General features: G+C 45.9%; 1 protein-coding gene across 2 annotated transcripts in view; it reads left to right on the forward strand.

Moving 5' to 3' along the window:
* Galnt17 (polypeptide N-acetylgalactosaminyltransferase 17) overlaps positions 1-16,994 on the forward strand; it is a 473,219-nt gene that overhangs the window by 372,236 nt on the left and 83,989 nt on the right. For both annotated transcript variants that reach the window (XM_051161367.1, XM_051161366.1), the window contains exon 6: positions 15,063-15,180. In XM_051161367.1, coding sequence (XP_051017324.1) covers positions 15,063-15,180 — 118 coding nt within the window. The remainder of the gene's footprint in view (positions 1-15,062; positions 15,181-16,994) is intronic.

Below are 16,994 nucleotides of genomic sequence, written 5' to 3' on the forward strand. Positions count from 1 at the left end.
GAGAGAAGGGGATTATTTTTGTTGATGGTGGTGGTGGTTTGGTTTTTTGTTTTTTGAATCAGGGTCACTCTGTGTAGCCTTGGCTGTCCTGGACTCGCTTTGTAGACCAGGCCGGCTGGCCTCAAACTCACAGAGATCCACCTGCCTCTGCCTTCTGAGTGCTGCAATGACAGTCATGCACCACCGCACCTGGCTTGAGAGAAGGTGTTTTAATAGCAAAGTTTCCTTTTGATTTCCAGTCTCACCCTTGTCAAGCAATAGGATTTTGTGAACGCCATCTGAGCTCAGTGGGCTCTTCCATAAGATGTCTAGTTTAATACCCGCGACCATGAGTGGTGTCTGGGAGGAGCCAATGAATCAAAGGAATTAACCTCACAAGCTTTGCTCGAAGGCACCGCATTTGGTAATCTCCATTCCTGATGGCAACAGGGAGAAATTGGCAGGCTTCTGGTGGCTCCAGTTGGCTTCGGTTCCTTTCCATGGAAGGATCCAACCGCTCTCTGTCTTCATCCCCTTTTCGTGTTTTGTTTTGTTTTTTCTATCTCTTTCTATGCACTAAGGGTAATTTTATTGCATCTATTCTTTTATTCCATGTATTCATCCTCTTCAGCTGTGTGCAATTCACACGGCTTCCCTGCTGTGTTTGAAATTCCAAAGCATTTTTTTTCACTTCCAGAAATTTTGTTTGTTTGTTTTATTTTATTTTATTTTATTAATTTAAGACATTCACCCAAAATATTAGAAGAAATGTTGCCATGAGACTGGGTCTCACCCTCCAGCTGCATCAAAGAAGTGGTGATAAGATTCTGGTCCTCACGTACTATGGTGCCTCACATTTGACCATGTCCCCTGGAGGGGGAGACCTGGTAGCACTCAGAGGAAGGACAGCAGGTAGCCAAGAAGAGACTTGATACCCTATGAGAATATATAGGGGGAGGTAATCCTCCTCAGGAACAGTCATAGGGGAGGGGGATAATGGGAAAATGGGGGGGGAGGAATGGGAGGATACAAGGGATGGGATAAACATTGAGATGTAACAAGAATAAATTAATTTAAAAAAAAAAAAAGATTCTGGTCCTGGGCCAGTGAGATGGCTCAGTGGGTAAAGGCACCTGCTGCCAAGCCTGATGACCTGGGTTGATTCCCAGGGCCCACATGGTAGAAGGAGAGACCTGGCTCCTGCCACTTGCCCTCTTGCTTCTCCATGTGCTCACCAACACTGCAATGCCCCCCACCCCCCTCATTAAATAACTGAGAAAGAAAAAAATGTAAGATTCCGGTGTGTTCGTGATGTTGTCAAGCTGGGTACATGTTTATTTTTTAACCATTTTTAAAGGTTGTTTGGGAAGGGTATGCCTGTGAGTTTGGTGCCCACGGAGGGCAAAAGTTGGAGTTGGAGTCAGAGCCCCCCCATCTGAAGTTACAGGCAGTTGTGAGCTGCCCCAGGTGGGTGTTGGGAACCAAACTTGGATCCTCTGGAAGATCAGCAAGTGGTCATGCTGAGCCATCTCGCCAGCCCCTTGACTGCTTATTCTGGGGGAGATAATACAATAATGAAATTACACCTATAATTAATTCTGGCCAAATGATGATGTTTGATACTGAGATATGGGTGGTGATTTTATGATTATAGTTACTGCGATCAAACTAATAGGCCCTAGGGTTGAGGAAACACCTGCTCCCGATAATAAAAATGCATTACGTTCTATGGGGCTCTGTTAGTATCTTTCTTTTTTATTTGTTTATATTTTGTTGTCTGTTTTTCAAGACAGGGTCTCGCCATGTAACTATCGGTGTCCTGGAACTCCCTCTGTAGAGTTAGGTTACCCCATAGTCTATGTTTCAATGTGGTAATAGTGTGAGGATGTTTTATAGTAGAAAAACAAAGTCATTAATTAAGACACTTTCTTAAAGTTTCATCTATCCATGAGATATCTATGTGTATGTATGTATGTATATATATATGAATCTTTTGTCTGCATGTATATCTGCACACCAGAAGAGGGCATCAGATTCCTTGAGACTACAGATATAGACAGTTGTGAGCTGCCATGTGGACGCAGCGAATTGAACTCAGGGCCTCTGGCAAACCAGCCAGTGCTCTTAACTGTTGAGCCATCATCTCTCCAGTCCCGGTTAAGACGCTTTCCAAATACATTGCTAGAAACATCTGATAGGTGGGGCGAGAAAATCTGTTCTTGGTGGTCACACTCTTAGCCTTTTGGTTGGTGGAAGATAGCGGTCTATCAATCCACTTTAAAATGCTTTGCCTGAGATTTAAAAACAGGATGTTAGGACAGACACGAGATTGAGAGCACTCTCCATCATTGTTCTTGGGTAGTTGAGACTCATCATCATCTTCCTCCGCCCACAAACAGAAATAACCACCTTATCCTGAGTTCTCTTGCACGGGTATTCCGTGCTGACCTGTGGTCCAGCTTTCCCCATGATTGTCTCAGTAACTTAGAACCAAGCATCTCCTCAACCCTTCTCTTTGACATGTGCTTTCTAAAAGGTTTGTTTTGTTGTAATTATGTGTCGTGGTGTGTGTGTGTGTGTGTGTGTGTGTGTGTGTGTGTGTGTGTGTGTGTGTCTCATGTATATGGGTGCAATGTCAACAGAGGCCAGAAGAGGGCATCAGATCCCTGGAGCTGGAGTTAGAGGCAGTTGTGAGCTGCCCAATGTGGATACTGCAAGAGCAGTATGTGTTCTTAATTGCTGAGCCATCCCTCCAGCCCTGCCTCTTGCCCAAGTCCGGGTGTGTGTGCGTGTGTGTGCGTGTGTGTGTGTGTGTGTGTGCGCGCGTGTGTGCGTGTGTGTGTGTGCGTGCGTGTGTGTGTGTGTGCGTGCGTGTGTGTGTGTGCGTGTGTGTGCGTGTGTGTGCGCGTGTGTGTGCGCGTGTGTGTGTGCGTGCGTGTGTGTGTGCGTGTGTGTGTGCGTGTGTGTGCGTGTGTGTGTGTGTGTGTGTGTTTATTTCTCCACATCTGGATTTGGCTTGCTTGCAAGCCCTCATTTTTTCCTCATAATGGAGAAGGAAAATCATCTTGTTGTTTCAAGGTCGCCCCCCCCCATATCTTCTGATTGGAACCATGATCACTTTGAGGGGAGACTGCACTGTTAAGTCAGGATTTAAACATGCTATTCTCTGTAAGCACTGTCCTTCCACCCTGAGGCTCCCGTCTTCAGTAAAGATCACAGAACGGCCAGAGGACCTGCCCCTGCCTCACGCAGCTCACATGGGATCTGTGTCTTGGCAGCAGGTCTTCCTTTGAGGATCTTCCTGATCTCTGTTCGTTGACCTCGCACCGTGTACTCCTAGTAACTTATTCTTTAAAGATTTGATTCATTAATTACAAACATGAGGAGCACAGTGGAAGAAACAGTATATCTCAACTTACCATTCCCACGGTCCATCGTTGAAGGAGATTGGGACAGGTCGTCCAGCAGGAGCTTGGAGGTTGTTCTACACATCATTGTCTCAGACCAAGGAGCTCACTCCTAGGCAGAAGAGTGCGGCAGAAAGCAGAGAGGGATGCTACTTCTTGACTTGCTCTCTGACACGTGCTTAGCTGGCTTTCTTACATAGATCAGGATCACCTCCTAGGGAATGACACTGCCCACAGTGGGCCAGGCCTTCCTCCATCAATTAACCATCAGGACAGCCCCCTACAGACATAGTCACGGGCCAGTGTGACCAAAGCAACTCTTCAGTTGAGGCCCTCTTCTCAAGTGACTCTAGGATGTGTCTAGTTGATACTTAAGGCTAACCCGGACACTGTGCAAGTACAGGTCCTAAGTTCAATCCCCAGAACCAACATTTTTTTTTAAAGAATGCAGGCAAAGTGGGACAAATTTATAATCCCACATATGGGGAGGTAGAGATGGGTGGATCCCTGGGGCTTCCTGTCTGGCCAGCCTGGCATCGTTGGTAAGTTCCAGGCAAGTAAAAGACCTTATCTCAAAACAAAAAGGTGGATAGCATTTCTAGGGAATGACACATAATATTCTCTAGTCTCCATACACATGCACATACAATCCACACATACGCACATGTATGTGCAGCTGTGTACATGCGTGCACCAGCACACACAAATAGATATGCACCCAAAGTACAGCAATAACCCAAGCCTACTATGTTATCCTAAGGTAAGCCAGTATTGACACCCACTTAAGGGTCGTAGCCCCCTTCACTTGGTAGCCATCTTTGATCTTTCAAAAGGATTTTGGAAGGATTTAGAAAATGTTTCTCTCTCTGGTGCCTGGCTCTCGCACTTGACACCTTATTGAGATTGCTTGCTGTCTTTAAAAATCAGTCTCGAGTGTTGGCTTTGTAGTCACAAAACAATCTCCTCCCATCCCTCCCATCCCAAGCTCTGACGTCTTCACCTTCTCAAGGCTGTGGCTGCCTCCAGATGGCAAGGCAAATGCAGGAGAGAAAAGCCCACACACATCCTTCAAAATAATTATCATAACGTTCTACTCAAGTTTTCCTAAACTTGAGTACTCTACTCAAGCTGCTTTCCTAAAACGACATGAGCAAGGCCATCTGAGCTCGGGTCTAATGTGGGCCTTATTCAGATTCGCAGTACAATTGTTCTTATTGTATTATCTTGGGCACAGAGTGAGCTGATGCTGAGAAAGAGATCAAGTTTGGTAAAGTTTGTGGTATTTGCTGAAGACTTCATCAAGTCATTATCTATTGGGCCTTAGTGTTTGCATAATTGCAACTCTGTGAGCCTGTGTGTGTGTGTGTGTGTGTGTGTGTGTGTGTGTGTGTGTGTGGTGTCTTGGGGGGGTGCCAGGTGCCCATGCATGTGGAGGGCAGAGGTAAACTCCAGTTGTCATTTCTCAGATGCTATCCATATTGTTTTTTGAGACAGATTCTCTCACTGGCTTCGAACTCACCAATTAAACCAGGCAGAGTAGACACTGAGCCCCCAGGGGTCCACCTGTTTCGTTCTCCTTACTGTTGCAATTGCAAGCACGTGCCGCCAGACCCTGCTTTTTCCCCCCCCTAACCTAGGCTCTGGGGATCAAACTCAAGTTCCTGTCCTTGCAAGACCAGCATTTCACTGATAGAGCCATCTCCCATGTCCCACATGGCTGGACCTCTTTTGAAAACATCTTTTTAGATGCTATGGATGAGTCCCGTGACTTTACTTATAGACCTGAGGAAGCTCAGAGCTAAACTTGTGCTTGAGTGACTTGCTTCCTGTCACCATGACAAAAAACACCCAAGAAAGCCAGCTTAGAAAAGGAAAGGCTCATTTCAGGCTCCCAGTTTCATAAAGTTGACTGACTCCATTGCTATGGCCCAATGGTCAGTCCGAGTATCCGGCTCATCTGACCTTGTAGCTATCAAAAAGGAAGGGAGGGCAAGGAGAGACAAAGAAGCATTTCTCACAGACACTTCTAAGGAGAAGAGTTGGTTCCTGTGGGCCTGTGTTGAATGTACAGTCCTCAGCTGGTGGCCTCATTTTCTTTCTTTCTTTCTTTCTTTCTTTCTTTCTTTCTTTCTTTCTTTTAGATTTATTTATTTACTATTTATACAGTGTTCTGTTTGATGTACACCTGCAGGCCAGAAGAGGCAGGTGATCTCATTACAGATGGTTGTGAGCCACCATGTGGTTGCTGGGAATTGAACTCAGGACCTTTGGAAAAGAGCAGCCAGTGCTCTTAACCTCTGAGGCATCTCTCCAGCCCCTGGTGGGCTCATTTTTGAAGGTTCTAGAAACTATGGGGAGTTGGGGGCCTAGCATGAGGAAGTAGCTCACTGGAAGTGTGTCCCGGGGCCCTTTTTTTTTTTCCACTCTGTCTGCTCCCTGTTCGCCACGATGTGGACACTGCTGTCTTCCATACACTCCCACTATTGTGCTGTTTTTCCTCAGCACATGAGGCCACGTAGCCATGGACTGACCCCTCTGAAACCGTGAGTCACAATAAAAATGTCCTCCTTTGTTTCTGTTGCGTATTGGAACTCAGTTAAGGTAAAAACTGATGATGATAAGAGATGCATGTTGGCTCCAGTCAGGTTCAATTTTGTTTTGTTCTCATATACAAATCAGTGATGAATATTCATCTATACAAATATTCAGCCCCAAGCTGGCTCGGTGGTGCACGTGTGTAATCCCAGCACTCGGGGAGGCAGGGGCCGGCAGATCTCTGTGAGTTTGAGCCTAGCCTGGTATATAAAATGAGTCCAAGACAGCCAGGGCTACACAGAGAAACTCTTGTCTCAAAAACCAAAAACAACAGCAACAGCAACAGTTCAGCCCAGCACTGGGTAGTTGGCTCTCCGCTGGCAAAGGGCTTGCTACACAAGCATCAGGGCCTGAGTTCAAGCCATGCCTAGTTTGCTTTCTGTCGCTATGATGCACACCATGGCCAGAAGCAACATGGAAAGGTCAGGGTTTGTTTCAGCTTACAGCTCTCAGGATACAGTGTATAACTGTGGGAAATCAGGACAGGAATGCAAGGCAGGAACCGGGGCAGAAACCACAGAGCAACACTGCTCACTGGCTTGCTCTCCGTGACTTGCTCGATTCTTCTTCTTCTTCTTCTTCTTCTTCTTCTTCTTCTTCTTCTTCTTCTTCTTCTTCCTCCTCCTCCTCCTCCTCCTCCTCTTCCTCCTCCTCCTCCTTCTCCTCTTCTTCCTCCTCCTCCTCCTCCTTCTCCTCTTCTTCCTCCTCTTCTTTCTAAGATATAATTTATTTTATTTTATGTATATGATTGCTTTGCCTGCATGTATGTATCATGCTATGTGCATGTCTGTTGCTCACAGAGGTCAGAAGAAGGCATCAAGGCTACCCAAGATCCAGAGCCATGGGTGGCTGTGAGTATCATGTGGATACTGGGAACTAAACCTGGGTCCTCTGTAAGATCAACGTGTGATCTTAGCTTCTGAGCCATCTTTCCAGCCTGCTTTTTAAGTAACCTAACATCACCTGACCAGGGGTGGCTCTGCCCACAATTGGCTGCCTCCCCCCGCCCCCCAGTCTATCATTAATCAAGAAAATGCCCCTACTGACTGGCCTACTAGTCAATATGACATTATCAGCTGAGGCTCCCTCTATCTGGATGCTCCCCCAGCCTGTATTAAATTGACCCAAATAAATAAATAAGTAAATAAATGTATAAATAAACAAACCAGCACACTTCCCCATAACCTATATTAAAAAGCCAGTTGTGGTGACACAATGACACCAGGCAAGGTGTCCTTGAAGCTCAGACAGGTGGATCTCTGAAGCTCATTGGCCAGCCAGCCTAGCAGCCTTGAAAAACTCAGTATGTAAGGTGGAGAGCAATGGAGGGAAACAATTGCCATCTACCTCTGGTTTCTACATGTATGTACACACACATGTATACACATGCATCCCCAACAAAACACACACACACACACACACACACACACACACACACACACACACACACACACACACACACACACACACACCTCATAGTTCTCTGGCCCGACAAAAAAATGATGTTTTACTGGTACCCATCATAATTTTTTCTTTTCTTTTTTCTTTTTGAAACACTTGTCCAGCATGTTTCATCTTACAAGTTAGCTAGCTACACACTTTTAAAAAAACATATCTCTGGCTGGAGAGACAGTGCAAAGTTTAACATATGTACCGCTTTGCCAGAGGACCCAAGTTCAGTTCCTCGCATACACATCAGGCAGCTCACAACTACCTGTAACTCCGCTCCACGGGATAGGATGCCCTCTGCTGGACGCTGCAGGCAACTGCACACACACACGCACAGCCACGTGAAGTGCTGCTGACGGATAATGGCTTAACAGATTGCTTCTTAGAACACACTGTGCTTTTACAAAAATTCTCTTCAAAGATCTATCAGCAAATCGGTTCCTCAAAGGCTAAATCAAATGTGATTAGCAAAGAACAAATGTGTTATGCTGGGAAAATGGCTCATAGGAAACATCTCACTAGAGAGCTCGGAGATGGTCTTTGTCTCAGTGAAACAAGTCTGAGCAGAAAACCAGTCAGCCAAGAAAACACGCTCCGGAAACTGACAACTTCAATCCCCATTGGCAGGTTTTGTTTTGCTTTTTTCATCTGTGAAAAATCACACCCCAGGAGAGGAGAGGAGCCGTTCCTTTATCCCCCGCAAACAAAGACTCTTAACACCCAGGAAAGCCCGCTTCCTGTAGTTGATTGGGAGGAAGTTGTTCGTTCGAGGGTGAATTATCTCCCCAGCAACAAACGTGAAAAAATAATAATAATAAACGCTCCCTCCATTGAACCGCAAAGCTCTGGCCTTTGGGTCCGATCTGTGAGATATGTGTGTGTGCTGGATACGGAGTGTGATTTTCAACGGCAGGGGTGCTAGCCCTTTCGGTGTTTATATATGTAGCATGGACAAATGGAACTCTGAGCATTAAATGACTCCCCTGTGCAAGCTAAGGCTCTCCAAGCCTGCCAACTCCTTCCCCCAAATTATATTTTTAGTGTTTAGCAGCCACAAGTTCCCAAGAAAGCTTCAGAACGAGACCCCTCGATGCGCGCAGTGGGAATGAGACCCCTCGATCCGCGCAGTGGGAGCGCTCTTAGCTGCTGTTGGGTTTAGCTTATCTGGTTGGGGAGGCTGTAAGATGCTGAGGAGGGGAGGGGACGCTGCCTCCGAAACCTTCGCAGCTGCTACTGGGTAGCTCCAGGATCCTCATTGCTTACCAGAACCGAACCCTGCTTGGTCAGCTCTTATTACTTCTTCTACTGTGGTTTGGGCCTGGACTATTCACTGAGACCCAGTATGATAAAGACCTGCATCCCAGGAAGGTGGTAATGGGAGGTAGTGGGACCTTTAAGAAGTGGACTCTGGAGAGATGGCTCAGTGGTTAAGAGCACCGGCTGCTCTTCAAAAGGTCCTGAGTTCAAATCCCAGCAACCACATGGTGCCTCACAACCATCTGTAATGTGATCTGACGTCCCTTTCTGGCCTGTAAGTGTACATGCACATTCATACATTAAATAAATAAATGAAGAAGAAGAAGAAGAAGAAGAAGAAGAAGAAGAAGAAGAAGAAGAAGAAGAAGAAGAAGACTCCTCTTGGAGCTAGAGAGATGGCTCAGCAGTCATGGAAGGTGACATTTAAAATTACCCAGAACAGTCAGTAAAAGTGCTTGCCGTGCAAGCATAAAGGCCTGAGTTCAATTCCCGTAACCCATGTAAAATGCCAGGTATGATAGTTCGCACTTGCAAACCCAGGGCTGGGAAGGTAGGGACTGGAAGATTGCTTGGGCTCACTGCTCAACCAGCTTAGCCCACTTGGCGAGCTCCAGGCTAGGAAGAGACTCTGACTCTAAAAACAAGGTGGTGGGCTGGAGAGATGGTTCGGTGGTTAAGAGCACTTGTTTTTCTTGCAGAAGACCTTCAATTCAATTCTCAGCACACACATAAGACAGGTGGGAATCATCCATAATTCCAGATTCGAGGGGTGGGGAGGGGGTCCAGTGCTCTCTTCTGGCTTCCATAGGCACCAGGCATAGACGTGGTGTACAAACATACATGTGGACAAAACAGCTATGTACGTAAAAATAATTTTTAAAAAAATAAAAGAAATGGGCTCTGGGAAGATGGCAGACTTGGTAAATACTTATTCTTCAAGCCTGAGGACATGAGGACGTGAGTCCACCTGAGAACCGGAATAAAAATGTCATACCTTCAGGCTAGAGGGGCGTCATTGGTTAAGAGTACACATTGCTGTTATGAGGACGGAGATTGGATTCCCAGCATTCACGTCACACCTGACAGCCATCTGAAACAACTACAGTTCCAGACAATCTGACGCCTCTGCGTGTACCAGGCACACACATCCAGTACACATACATGTAAACAAAACACCCATACACATTAAATAAATTTTTGAAAAATATTTTTAAGTGCCGGCATGGTGGTGCACATATGTTCCCAGCCCTGGGAGGCCAAAACAAGTGGATCTCTCTGGGGAGGGGGGGCCCTCACTGGCTGGTCAGACTAGGCCTACTTGTCCTGTTCCAAGTCAGTGAGAGACCCTGTCTCATAAAGAAGATGGACAGCGCCTGAGGAATGACAGCTGTGGCCCTTCTCTGACCTCCACATGCACATGCACCTACACACACACACACACACACACACACACACACACACACACACACACACATACACACACACACACACTGGGGGGGGCAGGGGGGGAGGTGCTTCTGGGAGAGTCTTAGGTTGTTGGGGATGTCCTTGAAGGGGAAGTGGGATAGTAGTCTTCCTCTCTTCCTTTGGCCGGGAGGCAGTTTTTCTCTGCCACGTGTTATCTAGTACCCCTGCTGCAGTTTAAAAGCAGTGCAACCAGACTGGCCAGCCAGGTGGCTCAGCAGATAAAAGCACTTGACAGCAAGGCTAGGAACACCAGTTCAGTCCTGGGGACTCACATGATGGAAGGAGAGAACTGACTCCTGAAAGTTATCCTTTGACAACAATAATTAATAATAGTAATAATAATAGATTGATAAGAAAGCACTGAAAGCACTGGAATCTTTCAAGCCAAAATAAACCTTTTTTTCTTTATAAGTGAACTGTCTCAGGTGTTTGTGATAGCAACGGAAAGCTAACTTAGCACAGTCTCTGAGTGTCAGTTCCCTCTGACAGGATGGGCTTAATGATGTCTCTAAAGTAGTGACACTTGGAGGATTATGAATCTCCCAAAAGTAATGAGGTTCCCAGTAAAGAGCTTGGCTAGATGGAGCAACTCATTGCAGACAGTTCTCCCCACCAACTTCTCCTGTTCTATGTGCAATACCCTTCAGCACACAACTGCTGCAACTCACCACCTCGTGGACCTCACTTTCTTTCTCAGGAGGCACATAAAAGAATTCAGAGAGCAGTCACAAAGTGAGCCTATTGCCAAAGAAGTTGACAAGAGTTGTCCTTACATTCTGTGGATGGAGGATTGGTCCTCGGACCCCACCGTAGTTAGCCAAATCCAATATGCTCCAGCCTCACACAGAGACAATGTGGAGTCCCTGCCCTCCAGATGAAACCTACATCATCCTGAGCCATCAGTCATCTCAACATTGAAAAGCCTCAGCACAATGTCAGTGTGCAAGTTTGCATTAAAATGGTAGGGAGTACAGATGAGAAGAAAAATCTGGACATGTTCAATACAGGCTCAGTTTTTTTTTTTTTTTTTCAAGTATTCTCAGTTGATGGTTGGTTGACTCCATCAGTGTAGAGCCTATGAGCAGAAGGCTGACAGCACTAGCTACTGAAGGAACCAGGGCTGATTATTTTTGGAGAATAAGAGTTGCAAAAGCTAATGCTGAGATATTTGTGAGGATGCTGTTTGATTGGCTTTGTGGTACTGTAGATTGAAACCAGGACTTTGGCCGGGCGTGGTGGCGCACGCCTTTAATCCCAGCACTCCGGAGGCAGAGGCAGGCGGATCGCTGTGAGTTCGAGGCCAGCCTGGTCTACAAAGTGAGTCCAGGGTGGCCAAGGCTACACAGAGAAACCCTGTCTCGAAAAACCAAAAAAAAAAAAAGAAAAGAAAAGAAACCAGGACTTTGGGGCTGGAGAGATGGCTCAGAGGTTAAGAGCACTGTCTGCTCTTCCAAAGGTCCCAAGTTCAATTCCCAGTAACTACATAGTGGCTCCTGACCATCTATAATGAGATCTGGTGCCCTCTTGTGGCGGGCAGGTGCACATGCAGACAGAATACTGTATAAATAATAAATCTTTCGGAAAGAAAAAAAAGAAAGAAAAGAAAAAGAAAAAAGAAAGAAAAGAAACCAGGACTTTGCATGTGCTCAATAAGTGTGGTACCACTTGGCCACGCCCCCAGACTCTCACTGGGGGATTCTAGGCAGATTCTACTGTTGAGGAACTCCCATAACTCTACATTGGGGGACTCTAGGCAAGAACTCTACCAAGAAGTCTCTTCCAGGCAGGTGCTGTAAGTGCATACTAGTTACTTAACTAGTTGCTGTGGCAAAATGCCAGAAAAAATAAACTAAAAGAAGGATTCATTTTGTCTCACAGTTTGAGTGGATACAGTCTATCATGGTATGGAAGTCAAAGCAGCAGAAATTTGAGGCAGCTAGTTACGTCGAATTTACATTTAGTCCAGGACCCTAGCCTTTGGCATGGCGACACCTGTGTTCAGGGTATGTCTTCCCGCCTCAAAGAACCTAATCTAGAAATTCCCTCACAGACATACCCAGAGGTCTGTCTCCAAAGATATTCCAGATTCCTCCAAGTTAATAATCAAATTGTCCATCTTTTGACTCGTGTCTTAGACAGTTTCATATCTTCTGCCATGGCTAAGAAAACATAGAGGAATTCACTCACGACAGGAGTTTGTGATGGAGACTCCTTACATTATAGTGTACCAAGAGTCAGAGGCTGGAAGAAGGGTCTGAAGAATGACCTTAAAAGCTCCGCCCCTTCAGCAACCTATTTCCTTCATTATGGCCTGTCCCCAGAGGTCCTCTCAAATAGCCTGTGAGGGATATTTTAGGTTCAAAGTCAAAGTTGTGAAAGGAGCCAGCATGGAGACCCGGAAGGCTTTATACCTTCGAATTGGAATTCTCATGGCTACCACCCATTCCTGACAGAATCTCTCTTCCTTCTTTTCTATCCCTCTCTGCGCCCACCCTCCCCCCCCTCCACCGCTCAGCTGGAATGGTCATATGTGCTGCATATATTTTGTAAAACAGCAACAATGAAAGTGATTGTTTTTAATTTCTGTTCTTCTCCTCTATAATGGAGCTATTAGGGCATTGGCAGATTCCCTTAATACGATTATCGTTTTTGAATGATTTTGAGTTGAAATGTTTGTGCTAATAGTAGTAATTGCAGTTGAGTTTGAAAAATTAGGCTGTGAACACACATTCAAAAAAAAAATCTCATCATCGCCAGAGTGTTAATTGAGTACAAGCTCACATGGCTGGACAGGTGGCATAGATGCCCAAGGTAGAAGTGAGGTCATACTTTGTTCTTGGTTACCAATGGTGAGGATGAGGCTAGGCCACCTGCCATCGGGCACATCAAGTCCCATTGTGTCAAGCAGCCATGGAACTTTTTCTCCAAGGCAAAGAATAGCTGATTATTTTAAGTCCAATTAAATGGTGCTGGAATAGCAAGCAGTCATCCCTGACCTTACTAGAAATGCTGACTAGCTCTGCTTCAACTGATTAAAGTAGCGTGGGCTGGATTAGTAACTCAAAAAAGTCTTGTACGTATGATGTACCCTAGGTTGACCTTAAGTTCACCATGTAGCCCAAGTTAGCCTTGTCTTGAACTCACTATGTGACCCAAGTTGGCCTTAAACTCGTTACATAGCTCAGGCTGGCCTTGAATTTTGAGACATAGTGAGGCTTGCCTTGTACTCACTCTGTAGCCCAGGCTAGCCTTGAATTTGCAGATCCTTTCTGCCCCAACCTCTCTCCTGCAAGGATTGTAGGTGTGTGCCACTACATTCAGCTTGATTGGGTATCTTTTAACTACTAAGTCTCTAGGTCATTTACCAGTTTGTCACAAAGTCCTGCAAGGCTTCTCACCTACTCCTGGCATTGTGGGGGTACCCCCAGAGCCCTGTGTTTGTATTTACTTCAAAGTTGTCCTGCATCCTGGGGCCTCATCTTAGGGCTCCTTTTAGCCTCACCTTTCCACAGTCTTTATGACATGGAGGCAGATTTCAGCCACAACTTTTTCCACAAGTTACCAAGAGTGATATCATGGCTCTTTGTTCTCCATAAGGATCAGCTTCCAAGCTCTTGAGTTCTGATGAACTACCCAGAATGCAGACAGAAGGGCCAGGCTTCCTGTGGTCTCCTGAGGACTCGCACCAGTCTGGGAATCTGTCTTTCCTTCGCCTTGTTCCAGTGAGAAGGCACTGAGAATACATAACAGCTTTCTTAGAAAGATGTCTCAGATACCCATGGGCGCCAGTATTTTCCTCCCTGAGTCTTCTCCCTCCTCAAAATGCCAGCTTCCTGGTCCAGTGTCTCCAGCCAGAACCTGGATACTCTATCGCCTGGATACAGTAGATTCTGTGCTGGTTATTTGTCCCATTGCTGTGATCAATTATCTGGCGAACGCGACTCAAGCGAGGAAGGGTTTGTTTTGGCTCACAGTTTTGGGGGAAACAGTCCATCATGGCAGCGGAAGCATGAGGCACCTGATCATGTTTTACCAATCAGGAAGCAGGAAGACAGAGATGAATGCTGGCACTCAGTTTTCCCTCTCCTTTTTATCAGTCCAGAAAGGCAGCCTACAGGATGGAATCACCCTCCACTTGTGGAAGATGAGTTTTTTTTTTTTCCTCTCCTCAGTTAAACCTCTCTAGAAAGGCTTTTCAGAGGCACAAACATGTGTGTGGGTATCTCCTAGGTGATTCCAAACACGACCAAGTGAACAGTGAAGGTTAACCATCACATAGTCTCTGATACACCTCGTGCTTCGAGTTTGATCAGTCCCTTCTGCTTCCTGGGGTAGAGTGGACTATAGCCATTAAAATTAATTGAGACAACCTCTGGGCCCCCATAGAGTCACTCTGCTGTCCCCAGATTGCAGTGGGGACCACTCTCCATGTGGTAGACAGCATGCCATGCAGGAGACCAGTCTTCACCCTGTTTGCCAGGGATCTGCAATATCCCTAGATCGCCTGTTCCTTCTGCAGCTAAAAGGCAACCTTGTGAAGAGATGCAGAGTGGGGAAATTGAGGACTTGAAAGAGGACCAGATCACAAATGCTTGCACATCTTATGGAAGTGGGTCTTAACTTGTGGGTCATGACCTTTTGGGGAGGGGGGCATGTCAAACGACCCTTCCACAGGGATCACCTAAGACCATCAGAAATATCAGATATAACACTAACAAACTTAGAGTTACAAGTAGTAACAAAAAGTAATTTTATGGTTAGGGGGGCGGGGTCATCCCAACATGAGGAACTGTACTAAGGGTCCCAGCATTAGGAAGGTTGACAACCGCTGCCTGTGGTTAAGTGTCTGCCAAAGAGGGCATCGCTTGCCTACACACTGATGACCTTGCTTCTTTGTTTCTCCCACAGGACACCAGCCATGATTGGCTGCTCGTTTGTGGTCAACAGGAAATTCTTTGGTGAAATCGGTCTGCTGGACCCTGGAATGGACGTGTATGGAGGAGAGAATATTGAACTTGGAATCAAGGTTGGTAACTCGGCATCTTGTCCTCCTGATCTGTGATGTGAACCTCGTCCATGAGGTGTGTTCAAGCCTTCTTATCGCTGTTAAGTGCGAGTTGCTTATCCCAGCACATTCCAGTGAAGATATTTGAACAGCGACATCACCATTTCTTGGCCAGGGATGACTTGGGATTTTCTTCTCTAAAGACTGATCAGTGTGTCTCATGCTCTGGATATTAAGTGGAGACTCTGGTGCTTTTGTGTGTGTGTGTGTGTGTGTGTGTGTGTGTGTGTGTGTGCGTGCGCGTGCTTAATTTATTTTCAAAACTAAGCAGTCTCTTAAGCTAACATTTCTATCCTAAGTATGTTGATGGTGTCATGGTTAATTTTAACTGTCAACTTGATGCAACCTAGAATCACCCGGGGAAGAGAGTCTTGATGGGGATTTTTCTAGATCAAGTTGGTCTGTGGGCATGTCTCTGGGGATTATCTCCAGTCCATTGTGAGAGGCATCATTCCTTAGGCAAGGGACCCTGAACAGTATAAAAGAGCTTAAAAGCAAGAAAGGAAGAAAGGGTGTGTTTATTTTCTCTCTGCTCTTGGCTACGGAAGTGATGTGACCAGTTGCTTAAGTTCCTGACTTGACTTCCCCAAAATAATGGACTATAACCTAGAATAGTAAACCAAAGCCAAAACAAAAACAAAACCTTTCTTCTTAATATTGATTTTTTTTTGTCAAGGTATTTGTCACAGCAACAGGAATGTAACTGGAAGAAATCTCTGATACAGGGTCCCTCATTGAACCTATAGTTAGACTAGGCCAGTAAGTCCCAGAAATTCTCCTGTCTTCATTCCCTACAGTGCTGGGGTTACAGCAATGGCCAGCTTTCTACACAGGTGCTAAGGATCTGAACTCAGGTCTTCACACATGCACATGTGCCCTTACCTACTGAGCCAAGTCCTGGCACATTTTCATCCTTCATGTTTCCTTGAAGACAAGGATGACTTGAACATTTCCATATACTCTGATAAAGGTGCCCATGAAAGGTTAAGAGGTTACATCAGTGGAGAAAGGGTGGGGTTAGGGGTGCAGCACTGTCCTTGCCGAGGATGCATGTACAGCTGGAGGGATCACCAGGGACAAAAGGGACTGCCATACTTGAGGCAGCTCTGGGCTGTTCTCAGTGACAACAGAGCTCATTTCTAAGGCTCATTAGACCAGACCCCTCATCTGCTCTCCCTCACAGCGTGCCTCCCTACCCTGCCTTCTTTCATTTTGGCTTGTAGATTTATTGAGCAACTTTGCTGGGCTATCATTGATGTATAAGGTGTGTGTTTTAAAGGTGTTCAGTTTACGGCATTTTCATAGATGTAGCGTGTAAACATCAACATCGTAACATAGCTGCATCTATGCAGTTGCTGCTAGGGGAGAGGAATATAAGATCTAATCTCTTAGAAAATTAAAGAGGGCTTTGTTCGTTTGTGGCACTAGGGATGGAACTCAGGGCCTCGTGCATGTCAGGCAAGTTGGCTGCCAGTCATTAAACATTTGTGTGTGTGTGTGTGTAATGGGCACATTACAAGCCTTTCCTTTCTTAAATTATGCGTGTCACGGTTTTGTTTTGTTTTTCAAGACATGGTTTCTCTGTGTAGCTTTGGCTGTCCTGGACTTACTTTGTAGACCAGGCTGACCTCGAACTCACAACAATCCACCTGCCTCTGGGACTCTCAAGTACTGGGACTAAATCTGTGCGCCACCACTTTGATCTTGCAATGTCAGGTTCCCCTCCCCCTCCCCCATTTTTCATGCATGTGCATGTGAGTAGCATTTTTTTAATG

The sequence above is a fragment of the Acomys russatus genome, chromosome 19 (genome assembly GCF_903995435.1).
Source record: "Acomys russatus chromosome 19, mAcoRus1.1, whole genome shotgun sequence".
Taxonomy (NCBI): Eukaryota; Metazoa; Chordata; class Mammalia; order Rodentia; family Muridae; genus Acomys; species Acomys russatus.